Source organism: Salvelinus sp. IW2-2015, linkage group LG10, assembly GCF_002910315.2.
Source record: "Salvelinus sp. IW2-2015 linkage group LG10, ASM291031v2, whole genome shotgun sequence".
Lineage (NCBI taxonomy): Eukaryota > Metazoa > Chordata > Actinopteri > Salmoniformes > Salmonidae > Salvelinus > Salvelinus sp. IW2-2015.
In genome coordinates this window covers 6,155,258-6,178,636 of record NC_036850.1, presented here as the reverse complement: position 1 = coordinate 6,178,636, position 23,379 = coordinate 6,155,258, and the positions used below count along the sequence as shown (strand labels likewise).

At 41.1% G+C, this 23,379-nt stretch overlaps 1 protein-coding gene across 1 annotated transcript in view; it reads left to right on the top strand.

The window, feature by feature from the left end:
• The window catches only part of LOC111969208 (leucine zipper protein 2-like), a 170,617-nt gene extending 149,321 nt beyond the window's left edge, over positions 1–21,296 (top strand). Inside the window, exons 8-12 of the mRNA XM_023995169.2 lie at positions 2,342–2,416; positions 4,171–4,338; positions 8,001–8,108; positions 13,618–13,692; positions 21,092–21,296. Coding sequence (XP_023850937.1) covers positions 2,342–2,416; positions 4,171–4,338; positions 8,001–8,108; positions 13,618–13,692; positions 21,092–21,196 — 531 coding nt within the window. The 3' untranslated portion in view covers positions 21,197–21,296. The remainder of the gene's footprint in view (positions 1–2,341; positions 2,417–4,170; positions 4,339–8,000; positions 8,109–13,617; positions 13,693–21,091) is intronic.
• The last annotated feature ends 2,083 nt before the right edge of the window (positions 21,297–23,379 follow it).

The window sequence follows — 23,379 nt, the reverse complement described above, 5'->3', positions numbered from 1 at the left end:
CCTTTCAAATGGTACCAAGAATATGCATATCCTTGCTTCAGGGCCTGAGCTACAGGCAGTTAGATTTGGGTATGTCATTTTAGGCGAAAATTGAAAAAAAGGGGGCTATCCCTGAGTTTTAATTAAGCGATGGCGGAAGTAGGGGTGTGGCAGGTGCGGCAGCACCCCATGGTCTACCGCACCTTTGAATTTAAGATGGGTTAAATGGAATAGTAACTGAACTGGAAAATGACTGTAGGCCAACCTCTCACATGTATCAAAATATAAAATGAACTTGTGCAAAATTAAGTATTTCTTGCAAATGTAMATTTTGTCTCGGGAACAGGAGTGGAGAAATATTTAATCAAATCAAATACAACATGTGTAGACCTTAACGTGGAATGCTTTCTTACAAGCCCTTATTAACCAACAAATACATTTAAAAAAGTAACACAATAACAAGGCTATATACAGGGGGTACCGGTACGAAGTCAATGTGCAGGGGTACACGTTAGTCGAGGTAATTGAGGAAATTTGTAAATGTCCTGTAGGTAGATGTAAAGTGACTATGCATAAATAATAAACMGCGAGTAGCAGCAGTGTAAAAACAAAGGGAGGGGGGCCTAGTATGTAGGTCCTGAATGKCAGGAAGCTTGGCCCCAGTGATTTACTGGGCCGTACGCACTACCCTCTGTAGCGCCTTACGGTTGAATGCTGAGCAGTTGACATACCAGGCAATGACGCAACCGGTCAGGATGCTCTCGATGGTGCAGCTGTAGAACKTTTTAAGGATCTGGGGACCCATGCCAAATCTTTTCAGTCTCCCGAGGGGGATGGGAASGGGAAGATACATAACATTRTGCATCCAAGACGAACTGAAATATTATCAGAAGCACGTTGGATCCTTTTCACAGCCTTCATTTCCTTAAAAGCAAAAGCAGTCAAACTGATGTCCTTTTGCGTGGGAATATTCATTCCCCTGTGTTAAGATTTTCTCCCCGGTCCCTAAACGTCTAGTGAGGCCAAGTTGAGTAATAAGTAGCCAACTAAATGTCTGAAATTATAAGCAGAAACATAACTATGTAGGCTTTAAAAAAATCCTGCACCCCTATGAAAATAAYCTTTACGCCGTCCCAGGACATTTTCGATTAGAGTCTGATGTAGCATGTATGTGCTAATGTACACCATGCAACACTACATATCTCCATAATAGCCATAGGTCTTACGTGAACTGACACCCCCACATATAGTCTCCTACACATATTCACGGTCGAACATTTAGACCTGAGCTTTTTCCATGCCAGAAGACGTTGACCTTGTAATTTGTGAACATACGCCTGTGCAGTATATCATTCGGAGAGCCCTGTAAAAGGCGCGCTATAAACTTTCACAATGTGAAGTCCATCACCCGGGCTGTTTTACACACCCTCTGTAAATCCCCTCCTATTAAGCATGTCCTCCTTCCCTGATGAGTTCCTCAAAATTGTAATGAGTCCTTCTAGAATCAATTCATTTGAACTCAGTCAATTCACATAATGAATCAGATTAAATTTGTTCATAGGGCGAATAAAAACAAGCCTTTTTGAAATTTCCAATTTATGGATTGAATTTTAATTGAGTTCAGATCGATTTGACCTCAACCCATGCTCTCGAGCATGCTTGATGGTTTTACCGTGCCATTTTTTTCATTGACAAGATCAAACCGTTGGTGAAGAGCCATCATGTTTTAGTCRAGACGGTCTTGAATAAATTTACTCCCCCTTATCCTCCTATAGTATGTAACCCTGAAGTTTGAACCGTGAAATGTACTGGTCTACACATTGAGACGCTTTTAAGGGGAAGGTGTCTAGCAGTGTATAGCTTGGCTTACTGTTACCACATCGTACAGGGATAAGTCGCGGATATGTATTTATTTTGTTAAAAGCAGAAGGGTATTCGTAATCCTAAAAGCCAGACTGTAGGCTACATTTTCACTATGTTGGAATACTGGAACTTGCAATTGCAGAAATATTCTGCCTTTTTCATGGATTGTAAAAAGGTAGTTTGGTGATATATCAGTCGATTAAAGTAAAACTCATTATCCCAAATCACCTTATTGCTCAAACAGTTTGGTATGTACTGTAATTGAGCCATGTTCAATCAAATCTTCTTGATTCTGTCATGTTTTTATTGTAGGCTTTTGGGGTAATAATTTTGAGAGGAACACAAAAGTGATGAACCCACGCAGAGCAAGTCTTAGCAAGCGCCTCTGACTGAAGTGACTGCATAACCTATATTTAGTAGTCAAGACACGGTAGGTTAGGAAATTGCTGTGTTTGCAAGAGTTCAACTGTTTCAGCTCAAGTATCTTGTCTTTCCGCAGGGACAGCAGCTAATGGATCTGGAGCACAAGTTAACCATTGCCAAAGAAGAGCTGGAAAAGGCCGCACTAGACAAGGTGGATGTCATTAAAATGTTACTTCATTGTAATCCATCACTTTTCAGTCTTTCACTTTGATATTTGGTCACTTCTTGTTTGTATTGTGTTTCTCCTCTTCGTTTCTTCTAGGGGATAATGTTCTCGGGCTAACCTATTGAAATGCTTTGCACTGCCAAACTATTTTAAGTGTAGCTTTTTGCTCCTAAGTTACTAAATTAATAAATGGATGGCATGAGACTACGCTTGTGCCCTACAGTTTTCATGGCCCTATTTATATTTATGGACGCTTCGAAGGAGTTTCATTGTGCTATTCTACAGTAGGTGTAGGGATGAATGCATAATTGTGGAATGGCTGGTAAAAAGGCTCCTGAACAGCGTCTACCCCCAAGTCATAAGACTGCTGAACAGTTAATCAAATGGCCAGACTATTTATATTGTCGCCCTTTATTATTTATTTGTACCTCTTTATTTTATTGCACTGACGTCTCTTGCACTGGCTCTATGCACACTCACTAGACTCTACTCACACATACTACACTGACACTCCAACACACACTACATACGCTGACACACACATGCATATTGAAGCCACACACGTTCACAGTCTTCACACACGCCTCTGCTACTCTGTTTATTATATACCCTGTTTGCCTGGTCACTTTTACCCCTACCTACAGTTGTCGTCGGAAGTTTACATACACTTAGGTTGGAGTCATTAAAACTCGTTTTTCAACCACTCCACAAATTTCTTGTTAGCAAACTATAGTTTTGGCAAGTCGGTTAGGACATCTACTTTGTGCATGACACAAGTAATTTTCCCAACAATTGTTTACAGACAGATTATTTCACTGTATCACAATTCCAGTGGGTCAGCATACTTCCAAAGTTGTGGCAAAATGGCTTAAGGACAACAAAGTCAAGGTATTGGAGTGGCCATCACAAAGCCCTGAATCCTATAGACAATTTGTGGGCAGAACTGAAAAAGCATGTGCGAGCAAGGAGGCCTACAAACCTGACTCAGTTACACCAGCTCTGTCAGGAGGAATGGGCCAAAATTCACCCAACTTATTGTGGGAAGCTTGTGGAAGGCTACCCGAAACGTTTGACCCAACTCAAACATTTTATAGGCAATGCTACCAAATAGTAATTGAGTGTATGTAAACTTCTGACCCACTGGGAATGTGATGAAAGAAAATAAAAGCTGAAATAAATMATTCTCTCTACTATTRTTMTGACATTTCTCATTCTTAAAATAAAGTGGTGATCCTAAGACAGGGAATTGTTACTAGAATTAMATTTCAGACATTTTTAAAAACTGAGTTTAAATGTATTTGGCTAAGGTGTATGTACACTTCAGACTTCAACTGTACATGTACATACTGTATTACCTCAACTACCTCGTACCCATGCACATTGACTCGGTACTTATACTCCTTGTATATAGCCTCTTTATTGTTATTTTATTGTGTTACTATTTCTGTTTTTATTTAGCAAATCTTTTTCTTACTTTTTAACTGCGTTTTTGGGAATGGGCTCATAAGTAAGCATTTCACTGTAAAGTCTACACCTGTTGTATTTGGCGCATGTGACCAAAAAAAAAATGATTTGATAACGGTTACATTTTATCAGTGAGTGGATATACAATAATTGGTGTGTAATTGAGGGAATTGTCAGATTAATGTAGAAAGGGAAGCCCCAGTGATTGTTATTTACTGTTACCATGGATGGATGGTCAAAGACTCATATCTGTTTGCTTCTGTTGCTTGGAACAGGAGTCTCAGTTGAAGGCACTGAAGGACACGGTGCACATCTGCTTCTCTGCTGTTCTGCACAACCAGCACACCAGCAGCCACAGGTTCCCCGCCACCCCCACCCACTTGTTCAGATACTCCTCGCTCGTCAACAGCTCCAGAGTCACCTTTCAGCAGCCACACGCCAAGGTAACGCAACTCCCGCCAGTTGAGAGGAGCAGCAATAGGCATAAACATTGCAGCAGATTTTCGGGGTGACGACCACAGAGCAAAGTACCGATTTCTCAATCGAATGCAGCCAGTGTCACTCCCTGTAGAGGAGTTGTTCCGAACATAATTACTACTAAAGACAATAGTCGGGCAAATAGGATTGCAGAAGTCGTTCAAAATAATAACATGTCCAAATACAGCAGGCTTTTGTGTAATTTATGTTACTCTTCACACTCTATTGCCAGGAAAATAAGACCCAATTATTTGAAATGTAAGGGTGTGCTATCGGCACTTGTTTTCAATAAACATTATAATTAAATGTGACACATTCTTTGTTGAATGTCTTTCAAAGTCGTATTCATGGAGCATTTAACAAAATGACTTAATCCCCTGAGAGCAAACCAAGGGTGACCGTGGCAAAGGGAAAGGTTATCTAGGGAAAACAGGATTATGACTTAAGGGAGGACTAACCTGGGGAACCTCTATACGCACGTTTTCAGTCAAAACGGTCACTATGATAGAGTGCACAGTGAAACACCTACAGGCCACAATAACTCGAAGTTGGATATGTTGTGAGTGATTTATAGAGAAGATCAGGAAGGATTTCTTTTGAGGGGCGCTATTAGCAACTAGCTTACAGGATTGACAGCTGATTTGTTATACTGACACCTGGCTGTCACTCTGATTAGTTGGGTAGGTACTGTCACAAGATATAGGCCTAACATCCTCCACCCACACAAAAAAATGGATGATAAGAAAAATAAATGTGATTTGTAATGGAGCAGGTTTCTAGATCATGATTAGCTTATCATTAGTAGCTTTCCACGGTAAATAGAAAAGGGATTTACCTCTTAAAGAGTATAAATAAAGGTTTGTATCTTACTCTGCGCAAGGATATGTAGCAAAGTTTGTCAGCAGCGTTGTAAAGAGGATGAATCCTTTGAGGGCACAGATTTTTTTTTTTTTTTAAAGATTTACGGCCTCCCTCTCAGTGACTGTACTTTTTCACATGAAAACGAAATTGAGCTCAATTCTTCCATCACATTCATCTGTTCTGAACTAAAGGGAAAGGGGGTACCTAGTCAACTGAAATGTGTCTTCTGCATTTAACCCAAACCCTCTGAATCAGAGARGTGCGGGGGACTGCCATAATTGACATCCACGTCTTCAACATCCCATTCACTTCATTTATACGCTGTGCAAAGTCATGTCGGACCTAATCACAGGTCATATCAGTCAGCTACTGCAGTCATATCAAAATCAGAATATTCAAAGTCAATCACAGCTCTGTTGCGATTTCTTATTGGCCCTGATCCTAGTGAGCAATCCTGTTTCAAAGAGGCTTTAATCCCTGATGCAGTCGGAAGTCATTCTGCCTCTCGGTGTGTTGGGTGTCAAGCTAAGAGCCTTGACGTTAGCTATGTGCCACCCAGAGGACTTTACAGCTCTTTCAGAGAACGCTCCAATACCCCTCCACACGGAAGCACCACATAAAGCAAAAAATGTAATGGACACTTTATCTCCAAAGATATAAACTATAGTCAATGTTCACAATGGCAGAGGATGACTCTATTACAGCCGATGTGAGTGAAATGTTCTGGGCCTCGTCTCATGTTCCAAGCCAAATGAAGGGGGTTGCGGGGGTTGAGGGTGGTGGGTGAAGGAGGGTAGTGTGTCTGACAAAAGGAAAGACAACTGAGGGAAAACATACGTACAGGTGCTAGGGATCTGCTTATGCAAATCAAGATTTTCACTTCTCAYTTGATTAGCATACAGATAGCTCCACTCCATCCTGAGCAGTCACTACGGCCATCCGCTGCTGTAACCACGGATACTGCCTGCGGGGTGAATCAAAGATGGTTCTCCTCACTGTAAAGATAACTAGTCCTCCCTATCTGTTGTCGCTGTCTGTTCAATGTAAAGGGGCCCACATCTAATATAAATCGCTGTCAAAGATGGGGACCACTGACAAACGTTAACACCACCCCACATTTCGCTTGTTGATTTGCCATGCAATGTTTCCTCCTTTTGCGGGAGGACAACTCGAATGGGCTCAATATGCTCAGGMAAGCCGGGCCTCTTACAAATGTAACCAAATGTATTCCATCAGCTCTTTCATGGCCCAGTTTCCGTTGCATATTTGGTTATCTATTAAGTATTTAATAGAAATGAATAGCTACTAAACACATTCTGTTGGACATGCTGATACGTGTTAGTATGCCAGACTAGCCTGACAAGGGCCATTATTGTCTGTGATTAAAAGGTACAATTATTTTGCACAGAAAGCAATATAATATTGCATCATTGAAATGAGAAAGGTTTGAAGGGCTACCATTATTTCCTCTACAGCTTACAAAATATAATGCTTATGCAAGCAATCTTATGCTAAAACCCACTTTCAGTCTTTGGATTCCAAAGTGGATAAGTACTGGGATATTTGTGTGTACCAGCTACCCTCTCAGCATCATGTTTGGTGTTTAAGTTTCTAAACGTAATGGGCCTTAAGCTCCACTAGACAACAATTACTAGATAAGACTTCAGTCTTTGGCTGCAGACACAATCCCCTGTTGGTGAGAGATTCATTAGTGAGAGGTTGCCGGGATCAGCAAGATCAGGGTGGAAGTGTCTTCATATTTAACAGGCCGAGGGAGGAAGCCAAGTCATGTGGTGGTGGTGATAGCATGCAATTTTCATCCAAGTAATGGGAGATGATGTGTGGAATGTGGAATGCTTGGGGCAGTAATTTACTGCCTAAAGAAACAGCTGGATATTTATTTGCTGGCTTCCTCTCTGAACTTTCCTTTTGACTTGTTGATGGTTTCTCCAGCTGAAATCAGTTGCAGGGGGTAAACAGTGAGGGGTTTTTTTACTTTTTTTTTTTTTTTTTTACAGTGTAGAGAAGTATTGCTATGATGAGAACGCATTGGATCTCTTAAAATATGCAACATTCATTTGAATGAGTTTAAATGTCTCTTTTAACGAAGTCCATGAGATGGACAGGAATAATTCATGCGGATTGAAAGGGAAGTGTGCAACACATGCCATGAAACTGCAGAGTGAAGTATTTGCGAAAACTATTTTAAATGTTATAGTTGTTTTTGTTAAAATTTCTGTTAAGATCGATGTGCTGTGAGAGCTGTTGAGAGAACAGAAAATGAACTCTCCAGGCCAGCCATCCATGCATGAATTTCTAAAGACATGACATCTCTTGTGCCCCTTGAGTAGCAGGACCATTGGGAGCAGAAACCCATTTCAGCAGGCACTCATACCCCATCGCTGTTCCATTGAATTGTCCTGGTCCTGACGGATTCTGTCAAAAAGAACTGAAATAATTCATGATACGTACGTTGAAATAGGTCACTTCAAGAGGCAAATTCAAAATAACTTTTAATTTGATAAAAAATCTGTCTTTTTCTCTATGGAAAGTAGCTGTGATATAAGCAAAATAAAATGCTCAGGGCTGTCCAGTTCAATGAAAAACAAACCGCTTTAAATGCACCTCGGTCCCAAATCTCTTGTCATGGCCTATTTCAACAGAGATGCACTGTGTGTCATGACTTATACCAATCTCATCCATACCTGTCATGTTCCACCTTCCATATTTAGAATTTCCTTTTCTCTCCTGCACTTCTTTCTCGCAGGATATCCCGAAAGTTCAGAGAATCATCACAGCCAGTAAATCGCCTGCGAACATTGGGGTAATGAGGAGAGAAAGTAGTCCCGGAGTCAAGGACTGCCAGATGGAAAAGGTGAACCTTTGGACTAATTAATATGTAATAGCCTATTTGTGACCCTCAGGCCCCAATCCAGCAGGTTCGTCTGTTCATTAAATTACGTTTAATCCTTCAGTCATTACGGATCACTGGCAACTTTTACCCCAAAACGTCTTTCCGTTGCACAGGGTTACACCGGCACTGTGGCTAATTTCAGATCACAGGATCTGGGTCAATCAACAACTAGTCTGTGAGGCTTGGGGCAGGCTTTCAATGTCATTGGAGAAATTGGAGAAAAATTATTTGTTGTAAATGTTTGTATGTTCAAGAAATCAGAAATACACAGCCGGTCTTTGCTGAAGACACAAACAAACAAACTCAAGCCACTTTAGACAAATGCGATCTCACGGTCTGCTTTGTATGTATGGTTAAGATCCGTGGATGAGGAAGCCAAATACGACTGCCCAACTCTATTGGATTGGGCGGCAGGGAAGGAAGGTTCTTCTTGACATGTGGTTATCAATAACTATGACAGAAATGAGGCGGGGGGATGCTGGGGAGAGACAGTGCACGGTCCAGAGGGATCCTTTCCAGAGAGAAAATTACCCTCTATGGAGAATCGTGTCAAAAAGATAGTTCCGTAATGAACCTGTGCCAAAAACAATGTTCGCTCCTGTCGTGTTATTGATGATATCATTTTGGCCGTAAAAGTGGAAATCCTGCAGCAAAGAGACCTGTCAAGTTTTACTTTTCTTCCACTGTGTGATTGGATGAGATGGAGAGAGGGAAGAGAGATTAGAAATGAGTTATGACAGTTTATAACAACTGTTATAATGCGCTATAAGTGTAYATCAAGGCATGATAAATGCATTTATAAGTCATCGTGTGTGTGTGCCGGCGTGCCTCATAGAAAGTTTTACCATGTGTTCTCTTACAATGTGCACATTTAGGAAGTGTTTTACTGCAATCCTTAAATCTCCTCTTTATAGGCAGCTTCACCAACCACCCTTGGCACTTTTAATATTCCTGTATCATACAAAATTAATGAGCTTGGGGATTGCAAAATGGTGTTCTGAAACAACCGTGTACTCTTTTTAGGATCCTTCTAACCAGTCAAAGTTCAAGTTTAAGAACATGCATCCCAACATAGTTTGAAAGCAAAAGAAGCCTAGAGCAATAAACATTTTTGCACATCATGTTTATCCAAACAGACAATTAATTCACCAAGTTCTGTGATGTTTTCAGTGAAGCGATGAGTGTTTTCCAATATTTCTGCAGAKTGCTCAAATCAAATCAAATGTATTTATAAAGCCCTTCTTTCATCAGCTGATATCTCAAAGTGCTGTACAGAAACCCAGCCTAAAACCCCAAACAGCAAGGAATGCAGGTTTAGAAGCACGGTGGCTAGGAAAAACTCCCTAGAATGGCCAGAACCTAGGAGGAAACCTAGAGAGGAACCAGGCTATGAGGGGTGGCCAGTCCTCTGGTGGAGATTATAACAGAACATGGCCAAGATGTTCAAATGTTCATAGATGACCAGCATGGTCAAATAATAATAATCACAGTGGATGTCGAGGGTGCAACAGGTCAGCACCTCAGGAGTAAATGTCAGTTGGCTTTTCATAGCCGATCATTAAGAGTATCTCTACCGCTCCTGCGGTCTCTAGAGAGTTGAAAACAGCAGGTCTGAGACAGGTAGCACGTCCGGTGAACAGGTCAGGGTTCCATAGTCGCAGGCAGAACAGTTGAAACTGGAGCAGCAGCACGGCCAGGTGGACTGGGGACAGCAAGGAGTCATCAGGCCAGGTAGTCCTGAGGCATGGTCCCAGAAAGAGAGAAAGAAAGAAAGAGAGAGAGAAAGAAAAAGAGAGAGAGAAAGAGAGAGAGAATTAGAGAGAGCATACTTAAATATACACAGGACATCGGATAAGACAGGAGAAATACTCCAGATATAACAGACTGACCCTAGCCCCCCGACACATAAACTACTGTAGCATAAATACTGGAGGCTGAGACAGGAGGGGTCAGGAGACACTGTGGCCCCATCCGACGATACCCCCAGACAGGGCCAAATAGGCAGGATATATCCCCACCCACTTTGCCAAAGCACAGCCCCCACACCACTAGAGGGATATCTTCAACCACCAACTTACCATCCTGAGACAAGGCCGAGTATAGCCCACAAAGATCTCCGCCACGGCACAACCCAAGGGGGGCTCCAACCCAGACAGGAAGATCACTTCAGTGACTCAACCCACTCAAGTGACGCACCCCTCCTAGGGACGGCATGAAAGAGCACCAGTAAGCCAGTGACTCAGCCCCTGTAATAGTGTTAGAGGCAGAGAATCCCAGTGGAGAGAGGGGAACCGGCCAGGCAGAGACAGCAAGGGCGGTTCGTTGCTCCAGTGCCTTTCCGTTCACCTTCACACCCCTGGGCCAGACTACAGTCAATCATAGGACCTACTGAAGAGATGAGTCTTCAATAAAGACTTAAAAGTTGAGACCGAGTCTGCATCTCTCACATGGGCAGGCAGACCATTCCATAAAAATGAAGCTCTATAGGAGAAAGCCCTGCCTCCAGCTGTTTGCTTAGAAATTCTAGGGCTCAAACTTCTGTACACAGGTAATATCGTAAGATGTATTTGTACTTACCTAATTAACTTCAGTAGACAGTTGTGTTGGCTGGTATAGTCGGTCAGGCTAGTGTTGGAGAAATATCAGCTATTTGAGAATCGAAAAAGACCAGAAGACTAGAATAATTGGTTTTGCTGACAGGCTTCAGCCAAAACATGTTCTGTAGGTGTTATGTTATTAGGTCTTATTTAAGATTATATATTCTGAAGAAAAAGGCATAAACATTATAGTTCCTAGAGGTATATATACAGTAGGTGAAATGCAACGTCACAAGACCTTGTGTCTTTTCTGGGGATCTCATGTGTGACCGACCACCTGGATTCGGTCCTACATTGCATTCAGAAAGTATTCAGACCCCTTGACTTTTTCCACATTTTGTTACATGACAGCGATATTCTAAAATGGATTGGTGCGGGCAGGTGTTAAGAAGCGCGGTTTGGCGGGCCACGTTTTGGAGGATGCATGACTCGACCGAGCCCGTTGGGGTGTTCAAAGGGAAATGTTGGATTATACTTTCGTCCAACAATGAAAGGATGCAAGTTGTGAGACCTGGATCCCGCCTCTGTTCATTCAAGTTTTGTCTTTGAAATATTCACGCTGGCGCTAGTGATGTCCTTGTATGACTTTTACGCATGAATGCATGGACACATACAGTGAAATATGTTTTAATCTGTAGCATAATAGTTATTTTCATCTCATGCATTTTTAAAGCTAAGTAGCCAATAGGCAGTGGGTAGCATAATTTGTCTGATTCTGTCTAATAATGATATGGGAATAATAATACATTTTATTTTGTAAAGGGCATCTATCAACACAACAAAATGTTCAATCATCTCCTTGTGGATAAACAGGTTAATGTCAAGCCCTGCATGTTTGTTTCAAGTCTCATGGAACACCACACATTGGCTGCTACTGTAGGCTGAGCTACTGTAGGCTGAATGATAGAACCACTATTTCCATGTTAAAATGTTATGCATTTTCTCCATAGTTGTTTATGGTAGGCCATTCTGGTACAGTAGGACCTACATTATGATCATATAGCCAGAGTAGCCTACTTGGCCACTGTTAARACAGTACATCAAAGCAGGTACATCATCAATGTTCACAGTAAACTCACACAGAATTGTCACAACATTCAACTTTGCAAGACCTGACATTTGCTCCGTGACAAAAGAAATTTGAGGGAACATTGGTCCCAAGTTCTCAAAGGTGCAATTTTGACATGTGGTTGTGCATCAGCAGTTTTCCTGTAGTTATGTCAGTCACTGACAGTCACTCAATTAGCCCATGTCTACTAACATTTTATAGATTGCTAGGTAAGTTAGTTTAGCCAGGTATCTAAACCTTGTAGTAATCATGGCCGAATTACTGACTGGGCATGCAGACTCAGATACGTGTAGCATATTAACATGGCGTAAGTCATGGCAAAATGTGTAGAATTGCAGCACAGTACCAAAAACAAGATCCCACAAACTACAGGTGGAAAAAAGGCTGCCTAAGTATGATCCCCAATCAGAGACAACGATAGACAGCTGCCTCTGATTGGGAACCATACCCGGCCAACAAAGACATAGAAAACATAGATTGCCCACCCTAGTCACACCCTGACCTAACCAAATAGAGAATTAAAAGGATCTAAGGTCAGGGCGTGACAGTGTCGAATTGCAGGAAATTTGCTTTAAAACGTAACGATGTACGCTGAGAGTCGGGAAGYAAGTTCAGGGAGTGAGTGTTTTAATAAAATAAATAGAACATAATAAGAAACACTAACAGCACACAGACAAGAAACAGAAACAATAACACCTGGGGAAGGAACCAAAGGGACTGACATATATAGGGAAGGTAATCAGGGAAGTGATGGAGTCCAGGTGAATCTGATGACGCGCAGGTGCGCGTAACAATGGTGACAGGTGTGCGCCATAACGAGCAGCTTGGTGACCTAGAGGCCAGAGAGGGAGCACACGTGACATAAAACTGCAACGTTTTCTCTCCGCCCCATGGCAAAAATGAGTAGAATTGCATTAAATTCATTTTAAAACTGCAACATTTTCTCTCTGGCAATGTAACAATGTGTAGAATTGCAGAAAATGTGCTATAAAACTGCAACATTATCTCTATGCCCCATGGTAAAATGTGTAGAATTGCAGGACATTAACATTAAAGCTGCAATTTKTTCTCTCTGCCACCAAGAGATGGGCCACTAAAATGTTTCGTCTGCAAGGTCAGGAGGCCCCCAACCAAATCTCGCTTATGGTCCCCAAAATGCTAGAGCCCTGGTTAAATGTTGCTGAAAGCCACAATCCTCGCTCTCCATCCACAGAGACCATAACATTTGTGTTTGTAAACTGAGGAGTGACTCTTAGCAAATGTTACTGCCACTGAACTATATGAATTCTGTGGTAACCGCCCACGAAAGCAAAGACGATGGGGCATTCACAACATAATTCAAATACTATTTGCCAAGACCCACACTGGAGGGTAAAAACAGAGATTGGGGTGTATGTCTTTATATTATCTGTGGTAGTTTAGCCACAGTACAGCACTGTAGGTGTAACGAGTAAAGTAGTTCTGTTCAAAAGGAAATGTTGGATTCTGCTTTCGTCCAACAATGAAAGGATGCAAGTTGTGAGAGACCTGGATCCCGCCTCTGTTTATTCAAGTTTGTCTTTGAAATATTCACGCTGGCGCTAATGATGTCCTTGTATGACTTTTACGCATGAATGCATGGACACACACCGTGAAAATTGTTTTAATCTGTAGTATAATAGTTATTTTCATCTCATGCATTTTCATTAGACCAGCTTGTTTGTTCAGGCCTTATGAAGTTAGGATGAAATTGATCTCTTTAGCTAACTCTGGTACAGTTACATAGATTTACAATGACATTTTGTGTTTCTTTGTCTCACAACAGATTGGCGGGGGTTGCTTCCAAAACCAGACGGWGACAGAATCTTCTCCCGACAGTAAAAAGCTGCTTGAACAGAAGGTTAGCATTTAAATGTTTATATACACTACCGTTYAAAAGTTTGGGGTCACTTAGAAATGTCCTTGTCTTTTAAAGAAAAGCACATTTTTGGTCCATTAAATAACATCAAATTGATCAGAAATACAGTGTAAACATTGTTAATGTTGTAAATGACTGTTGTAGCTGGAAACGGCAGATTTTTAATGGAAATTCTACATAGCGTACAGAGGCCCATTATCAGCAACCATCACTCCTGTGTTCCAATGACACGTTATTTAATCCAAGTTGATCATTTTAAAAGGCTAATTGATCATTAGAAAACCCTTTTGCAATTATGTTAGCACAGCTGAAAACTGTTCTTCTGATTATAGAAGCAATAAAAGTGGCCTTCTTTAGACTAGTTGAGTATCTGGAGCCTCAGCATTTGTGGGTTCGATTACAGGCTCAAAATGGCCAGAAACAAAGAACTTTCTTCTGAAACTCGTCAGTCTATTCCTGTTCTGAGAAATGAAGGCTATTACATGCGAGAAATTGCCAAGAAACTGAAGATCTCATACAACGCTGAGTACTACTCCCTTCACAGAACAGCGCAAACTGGCTCTAACCAGAATAGAAAGAGGAGACATTCTACAAGGTGCCTCTTGCATTTCTCCCCATGGGAATAACAATGTGGGCTGTGTGAGATATTTAGGTGAAATTAATACATTGCATGCACATACATATTGTTACAGCAAATACCACCACAATCTACTGAACTGTGATATTGATTGTATTGCGCTCTGCCAAACAAATCCAAGCCTGGCTCGCTCAATCATAAGGAAACAGTGTCACACCTGTTTGGATGTGGCAGATGGTACAGCGACACAGATCCCATTGCAATGTAGTATAACACTGTGTAACTGAGCCGCTGCCATGCATTTTAAGTGAGATTTCTCCATCTCTGTCATGCTGAAATAGGATCAACTACCATCGATTCTATAACCCTTTGCAGGGGAAATGGCTATACCTATACCGTGCCTACAGTATGATCTCTGTAATACCACCCGCATTCAAACTAGTGTTTATTCTTAACCTCATTCTTAACCTTATGAGTCTTTTACCAGGGTCCCTGGTAAAAGAGACTACATTATAATAGAGACTAACCTGGGACGAGAAAAGGTTGAATAGAATGAACATGACAATATTGTTAGGTCACGGGAAAGCTTTGGAAAAGCAAAGGCCCAGTGCTTTCTCCCTCCTGTGGTCATTGTCAAATTGACTGATTATAAGGGAGAGGTGCTCACAAAGGGGCTGATCCCTCACTGATAAGGCCATGTGGCGGCCAGCCACCCAGAGCATGTGCTACTCAACTGCCTGACTGAGGGAGCAAAAGAGACCTTAAGTCAACCTAAATTCCACTGCCATGTTGGGTAGTCACCATTCAAAAACACTGAGAATAACAYGATTTTGTATWTTTTTTTCTTAAATGTATATTWCTTTCAGGGTGTGTTTTGCTTGATAGACTGATTTTAGTTTGTTCGTCCCTAAAGGTGACCGGTTAAATTTAGCCTAAAGATGTACACGCTCCTGACCAATTCTACTATTTTATGTGTTTTTTTTATGATGATCTTACCTTTCTTTGCCACCATTTCCTATGATCGAAAACAGCTTCTGGACATCAGAACAGAACAGAATCACTAACCTCAATTTGGAGAAAGATTTTGAATTCAGTAAGTCAGCAGCTCTGGACGTTATGATCCCCAGGTCTTGAAAGAGGAAGCGGCGGCGTCATGATTAAACTACGTCGGCGAGCATCTAGACTGCCATATCCTCTGTTTTGTTTGCCAACATGCAATCACTAGAGAAGAAACTGGACGAGCTCCGTTCAAGACTATCCTATGTTCTCTGGAGTCGTGTCGGAACAAGGACATGGATAAAATACATACACATCCGGAGGCGGCGCTTCTCGTGGCTGGTCATTTTAATGCAGAGAACCTGAAATCCGTCTTACCTCATTTTTACCAGCATGTCACATGTGCAACTAGAGGCAACAAAACTGTAGATCACCTTTACTACACACACAGAAACACACTAAAGGCCCCCCCTCACCCTCCCTTTGGCAAAGCAGACCATAAAGCTATCCTGATTCCTGCTTACAAGCAAAAAACTCTAACAGGTAACACCAGTGGCGTGCTCAATACGGAAGTGGTCCGATGAAGAGGATGCTAAGCTACAGAACTGTTTCGCTAGCACAGACTGGAATGTGTTCTGGGATTCATCCAATAACATTGAGGAATTTACCACATCAGTCACCGGCCTCATTAATAAGTGCATTGATGAAGTCGTCCCCCCAGTGACCGTACGTACATATCCCAACCAAAAACATCCGCACTGAGCTAGAGTTGCCACTTTCAAGGAGCGGGACACAAATCCGGACGCTTATAAGAAATCCCGCTACGATCTCCGACGAGCTATCAAACAGGCAAATTGTCAATACAGGACTAAGATCAAATTCTATGAAGCCGGATCTGATGCTTGTCGGCTGTGGCAGGCCTTAAAAACAACAACGGATTACAAAAAGAAACTCAACCACAAGCTGCCCAGTGACACAAGCTTACCAGATGAGCGAAAGGCCTTCTATGCTTGCTTCGAGGTAAGCAACACTGAACCATGCATGAGAGCAACAGCAGTTCCGGATGAATCTGATCTCGCTCGCCGTAGCCAATGTGTGTTAAACAGGTTAACATTCACAAGACCGCGGGACCAGACAGATTACCAGGACGCGTACTCAGAGCATACGCTGACCAGCTGGTCGGGTGTCTTCACTGACATTTTTAACATCTCCCTGACCCATTTTGTAATACCTACAGTACATGTTTCAAGCAGACCACCATGGTAACTTGTCTAAATGATTATCGCCCATAGCACTCACATCTGTAGCCATGAAATGCTTTGAAAGGCATGTCATGGCTCACATCAACACCATCATCCCACTCCATACCACCCCAACAGATCCACAGATGATGCAATCTCTATTGCACTCCACACTGCCTTCTCCAACCTTAACAAGAGGAACACCTATGTGAGAATGCTGTTCATTGACTACAGCTCAGCATTCAATACCATAGTGTCCTCCAAGCTCATCAATAAGCTCATGACCCTGGGACTGAACTGACAGGCCGCCCCCTAATGGTGAGTGTAGGCAACACCACATCCGCCACACTGACCCTTAACACTGGGGCACGACTCCAACACCATCATTAAGTTTGTTGATGACATGATCATCAACAATGATGASACCGCCTATAAAGAGGAGGTCAGTGGTGCCAGGACAACAACCTCTCCCTCAATGTCAGCAAGACAAAGGAGCTGATCGTGGACTACAGGAAACGGAGGGCTGAGCACACCCCCATCCACATCAACGAGGCTGTAGTGGAGAAGGTTGAGAGCTTCAAGTTCCTTGGTGTCCACATCACTAAGGGAATTAACATGGTCTATACACACCAACACAGTCGTAAAGAAGGCATGACAACGCCTCTTCCTCCTCAGGAGGCTAAAAAGATTTGTCATCGGCCCTCAGACCCTCAAAATGTTCTAAAATGCATCATTGAGAGCATCTTGACTGGCTGTATCACCACCTGGTATGGCAACTGCTTGGCATCCAACCGCAAGGCGCTACAGAAGGTAGTGCGTACGGCCCAGTACATCACTGGTGCCGAGCTCCCTGCCATCCAGGACCTCTATACAAGGCAATGTCAGAGGACAGCCCTAAAAATAGTCAAAGACTCCAGCCACCCAAGTCATAGACTGTTCTTTCTGCTACCGCACAGCAAGTGGTACCGATGCACCAAGTCTGGAACTAACAGGACCCTGAACAGCTTCTACCCCCAAGCCATAAGACTACTAAATAGTTAACCAAATAGCTACCCAGACTATCTACATTGACCCTCTTTGCACTCTTTCGACTCATCACATACGCTGCTGCTACTGTTTATTATCTATCCTGTTGCCTAGTCACTTTACCCCTACCTATATGGACATWTCTACCTCAATKACCTCCTACCCCTGCACATCAACTCGGTACTGGTACCCTGTGTATATAGCCAAGTTATCTTTACTCRTTATGTATTTATTCCTTGTGTTACTATTTTTATATACGTATGTTTCTCTCACATTGTTGGGAAGGCCCCTTAAGTAAGCATTTCACTGTTAGTCTGCACCTGTTGTTTACGAAGCATGTGACAAATACCATTCTATTTTATTTAATTTGAGCCAGTTTGCTACAGCATGAAAATAATCCTGCAGCAAGAGGAAATGTGAATTATTGTGTAGATTAAAATTCATGGACATTTTTGTAGGGGTTGATACATGTTTCGTAAGGGAAAATCAAGTCTGAAATGTCAACGTGGAAATTATAAACTTCAGAAGCTTTTTAAAAACCTCAAATGCACTGCAACAGGGTGATCAAATTAAGATGATGCATCTGTACAGGTATATGTTGTTTGTATTGGCTTTACTTTGGCCAATGAAAGGCTTGGCCACTGATAGAAAGTGTGATGCAGAACTCAGCAAGCCTCAAGGCATCCAGCAATATTTTTTTTGTATTTAACCTTTACATAACTAGACAAGTCAGTTAAGAACAAATTCTTATTTACAATGACAGCATACCCCGGCAACGCTTGGCCATTTGTGTGCTGCCCTATGGATGTGATCCAGCTTGGATTTTAATCAGGGACTGCCGTGAAAGCCCCCGCACTGAGAAGCAGTGCCTTAGACCACTACGCCACTCGGGAGCCCAATGAGATGTTGGTTAACAGTAAACAGATGCTAGCTGACATTATTTCATCATCACATCTCTATAGAGCTGCTGCCTATGCGKTCTGACAAAATAAAAATTGCATTAGTAAGGAACACTTTTATGACTACTGAATACCAACTATCAATCACTTCGATCCAAGTATTTTCAGGTACTAACACCTCGCAAAGCAACTGCTCTCTATCCCTCTCATTGTGCATTCTTCTCTCCGCCTCCGTGCCCACACAGACCGKACAAGTAGGCGCGCAATAGATTATGGTCATTGTAGTTAATTATCACGTTTTCTGCGCCAAAACTACAGTACCAGTCAAAAGTTCGGACACACCTACTCATTCCGGGTTTTTCTTTATTTTTTTACTATTTTCTACAGTGTAGAATATTAGTGAAGACGTAAAAAATATGAAATAACACATATGGAATCATGTAGTAACCACAAAAAGTGTTAAACAACATATATTTTATATTTGAGATTCTACAAAGTAGCCACCCTTTGCCTTGATGACAGCTTTGCACTCTTGGCATTCTCTCAAACAGCTTCATGAGGTGGAATGCATTTCAATTAACAGGTGTGCCTTGTTAAAAATGTATTTGATAAATGTCTTTCCTTCTTAATGCGTTTGAGCCAATCAGTTGTGTTGTGACAAGGTAGGGGGGTACACAGAAGATAGCACTATTTGGTAAAAGACCAACTCCATATTATGGCAGGAACAGCTCAAATAAGCAAAGAAAAAATGACAGTCCATCATTACTTTAAGACATGAAGGTCAGTCAATCCGGAACATTTCAAGAACTTTGAAAGTTTCTTCAAGTGCAGTCGCAAAAACCATCAAGCRCTATGATGAAACTGTCTCCCATGAGGACCGCCACAGGAATGGAATACCCAGAGTTACCTCTGCTGCAGAGGATAAGAGAGTTAGAGTGAGAGTTACCAGCCTCAGAAATTGCAGCCCAAAAGAATGCTTCACAGAGTTCAAGTAACAGACACATCTCAACATCAACTGTTCAGAGGAGACTGTTTGAATCAGGCCTTCATGGTCGTATTGCTGCAAAGAAACCACTACTAAAGGACACCAATAAAAAGAAGAGACTTGCTTGGGCCAAGAAACACGAGCAATGGACATTAGGCCGGTGGAAATCAGTCCTTTGGCCTGATGAGTCCAAATTTGAGATTTTTGGTTCCAACCACTGTGTCTTTGTGAGATGCAGAGTAGGTGAACGGATTATCTCTGCACGTTTGGTTCCCACCATGAAGCACGGAGGAGGAGGTGTGATGGTGCTTTGCTGTGATTTATTTAGAATTCAAGGCACACTTAACCAGCATGACTACCACAGCATTCTGCAGCGATACGCCATCCCATCTGGTTTGCTCTTAGTGTGACTATCATTTGTTTTTCAACAGGACAATGACCCAACACACCTCCAGGCTGTGTAAGGGTTATTTGACCAAGAAGGAGAGTGATGGAGTGCTGCATCAGATGACCTGGCCTCCACAATYMCCCGACCTCAACCCAATTGAGATGKTTTGGGATGAGTTGGACCGCAGAGTGAAGGAAAAGCAGCCAACAAGTGCTCAGCATATGTGGGAACTCCTTCAAGACTGTTGGAAAAGCATTCCAGGTGAAGYTGGTTGAGAGAATGCCAAGAGTGTGCAAAGCTGTCATCAAGGCAAAGGGTGGCTATTTGAAGAATCTCAAATATAAAATACATTTTGATTTGTTTAACACTTTTTGGTTACTACATGATTCCATATATGTTATTCTATAGTTTTGATGTCTTCACTATTATTCTAYAATGTAGAAAATAGTAAAAATAAAGAAAAACACTTGAATGAGTAYGTGTGTCGAAACTTTTTTCTGGTACTRTATGTAGAATATTAGCCTGTTGGAAACTACAACCCCCTACTACATTGCAMAGTTGGGGCTTGATCTAATTAATCTCTAGAGAAACTGYGCATTCAGTTCAGAAAAAAAAYGAAACGAAATGGAATTCAAAAATGTAAYWAATGTTGGTCAATTAGTTGTTTAAAAAATGAAAAATAACATACATTTTGGTTAAAGCTCAACTCTTGTTATGATATCAATATATGTACATAAAAGCGTTTYCACCAGCATTTCTCGYGTAATTAATTTAACCGACACAAAAAGATCTCACCATGGCGAACTAACAAATTATCTGTCTACATTTATTAAATTGTACCGAAACTACCTGTTTCTATCACAGCTGTCTCTTTTTTTTTTATACGGTATGATTTTACTTGCATAAAAACTGTGGATGGAAACGTAGTTATAATCACACAATATTTTACATACAGCAGCTTTTTAAAGGACAGCTTCAAGTTTTATATTTTGCCATGGAAAAAATATTGCAACATGGGTATTGTCCCAGCCCTAGGTGGGTGTGGAGTGTATATTTCCAGTAAACGGGATAGGCTAATCAACATGAGTGTGAAGTAAGATTGCAGTATTGTTAAAGTAATACTGCTGTATTGTTGAAGTAATGTTGCTGTATTGTTAGTACTGCTGTCATCAATCCAGTATTGTTTCTGTACAGTAGCCCATTGTTTCACTGTTACTCTGCCACTGTTGTTTATGAGCTATACATTCTTGTCTTTTGTATTGTCAACAGCAAAAGCCTGCAGCGCAGATTGGAAAATCAAATGCAAAGCCCTCAGATGACAGGGAGGAAGTAGAGGGAGGCAGCAAAAACACAAAACTACACAAAAACAACTGAATGGATGGGATGTCATTGGAGATGCAGAAAACCTGCGTTACCTGGAGATCTTTTTCAGAGCACATACTTGTGCACACACACACACACACACACACACACACACACACACTGTTTGCAAAAGAGACACAGGAATTGTTGGACGAAAACAAACTTCTCAAACGTGAAATGTTTAAATTTTTCGATTGAAAGCCTGCATAATAAAATGGCATGCGTTCTAGACTTCTTTTAAAGGTAGCAATGGCACTGGTAACTTGTTTTATGACTGTTCATTGTTTTTTTTCAGCGCGAGGACACTACTTTCTACAGTAAATGTGTGTTATTTCTAAATAAATCCCTTTGCACTGGTGAGGTCATGATATTCTGTAATATAAGTACTCCAATTAACAAAAACTGCTGTAACACCAAACTTACAAAAATGGTTTGTCACTCATTGTAGCAAGGTTAATTTACTCTCTCCTCCATATTTTGAACTATATAGGCTCTCAAGTTGGCTGGCCAACTTCTGTCAACATTTAATATTTCAGAGCTCTTTCTGCCTTTAACATGCTAGAGGTGAAGAGCCAAAGACTCACAATGAGTCGTCTCCCTGAGAATGTGCCATGCACTGAGTAGTTACTCCTAGCTACATTTATCTGTGTTATTTGACCTTTCTTTCAATAAACTGTGATTTTCAGTAAATTTGTGAAGATTAAATGGATATTTGTGGAGAAAACGAATCGACTGGTCTATTTTTAACCTATAGTTGGAAGAACTATTGTCACGTCCTGACCATAGAAAGCCTGTATTTTCTATGGTAGAGTAGGTCAGGGTGTGACTAGGGGTGTTTAGTCTAGTTTATTATTTCTATGTGGGGTTCTAGGTTTATTTTTCTATGTTGGTGTTTGTATTGATGATTCCCAATTATAGGCAGCTGGTAATCGTTGTCTCTAATTGGGGATCATACTTAAGTTGCATTTTTTCCACCTATGGGTTATGGGATATTGACTATGGATAGTTGCCTGTTCGCACTGAATTGTCGTCACGGTTCGTTTATTCTTTATTGTGTTTACTTAAGTTTCACTTTCATTAAAATATGTGGAACTCAACATACGCTGCGCCTTGGTCCGACCTTCATTATTACGAACGACGTGACAACTATTTACAAAATGTAGACCTTATGCCACATCAGTACAAATGTATCACACCCTTGTAAGTACAGTGTAATTGCAGCATAGGTAGCCGGAAGTGTAAGGGGAGAATCAAACAATATACTGTATTTCAGTTTGCTTGCCAATATAATATGTGTATAACAAATGACGTGTTAATTACAGAAAATTCAACTAGGCATCACAGTAGCTATTATATACTTTTTTAGGCCAAGGGTATTTATAATGTTATGGCGTAAGGTCAATGAAATGTGAAGAAGGACCTGAAGAAAATACTGCAACTGATATTTTTTCGTGTTTTGTGTGAGGTTAAAACAAAACAAACCTTAGCCATTAAAGCAAATACTTACTCTTTTGTTGCTGTACACCAAAATATATATTTTTATTCAAGTTGTGTTCACTCCGGCATTGACAGTTGCATACTAATTCATTATGGAAGAAATCTCAAAGGAGGACAGATAAAAATTCTTCCAGACTTTAAAAAAGAACAGAGTTAAAAAGAAAAGTAAAGCAGTGAAGTTTTTATTCAGTCTTGGGGTGATTTTTTTTTAGCTAGGCTATGTTTGGGTGGTTAATATAACCGGAACGTAATGATTCAAAAAAGTACTGCTTATAATATGCTAATACCGCTACCATTATTGGGCTACCATCATCGCCTTTTTTAGCATATCCAGGACCAATGACATTAGCGACAACATGYGCCAGATACCCTATTTTACTTTCTCAAATTAATTAAAACAAGACAGCAAGGAAGCTAGAGCTATTAAATCAATAGGAATCCATTTAAATATCAYTTTTGGGGGCTCATTTACAAACAAAGTGAACAGATTGTGGGGAGTCTCTTGTTGACATGATACAACAGCRGTCATGGATCTGTTATGAATGTATGTGTGTCACTTTAAATGAAGTAGAATGATACACAACAGATGTGTTACGAATGTCAAAAGGTGTGTAATTTTAAATGATAGCAAAGCTTAGCTTTTTYTTTTAACTACACACCTTTATAAAGCAACCTACAAATTTCAATAGCAGCGTCAT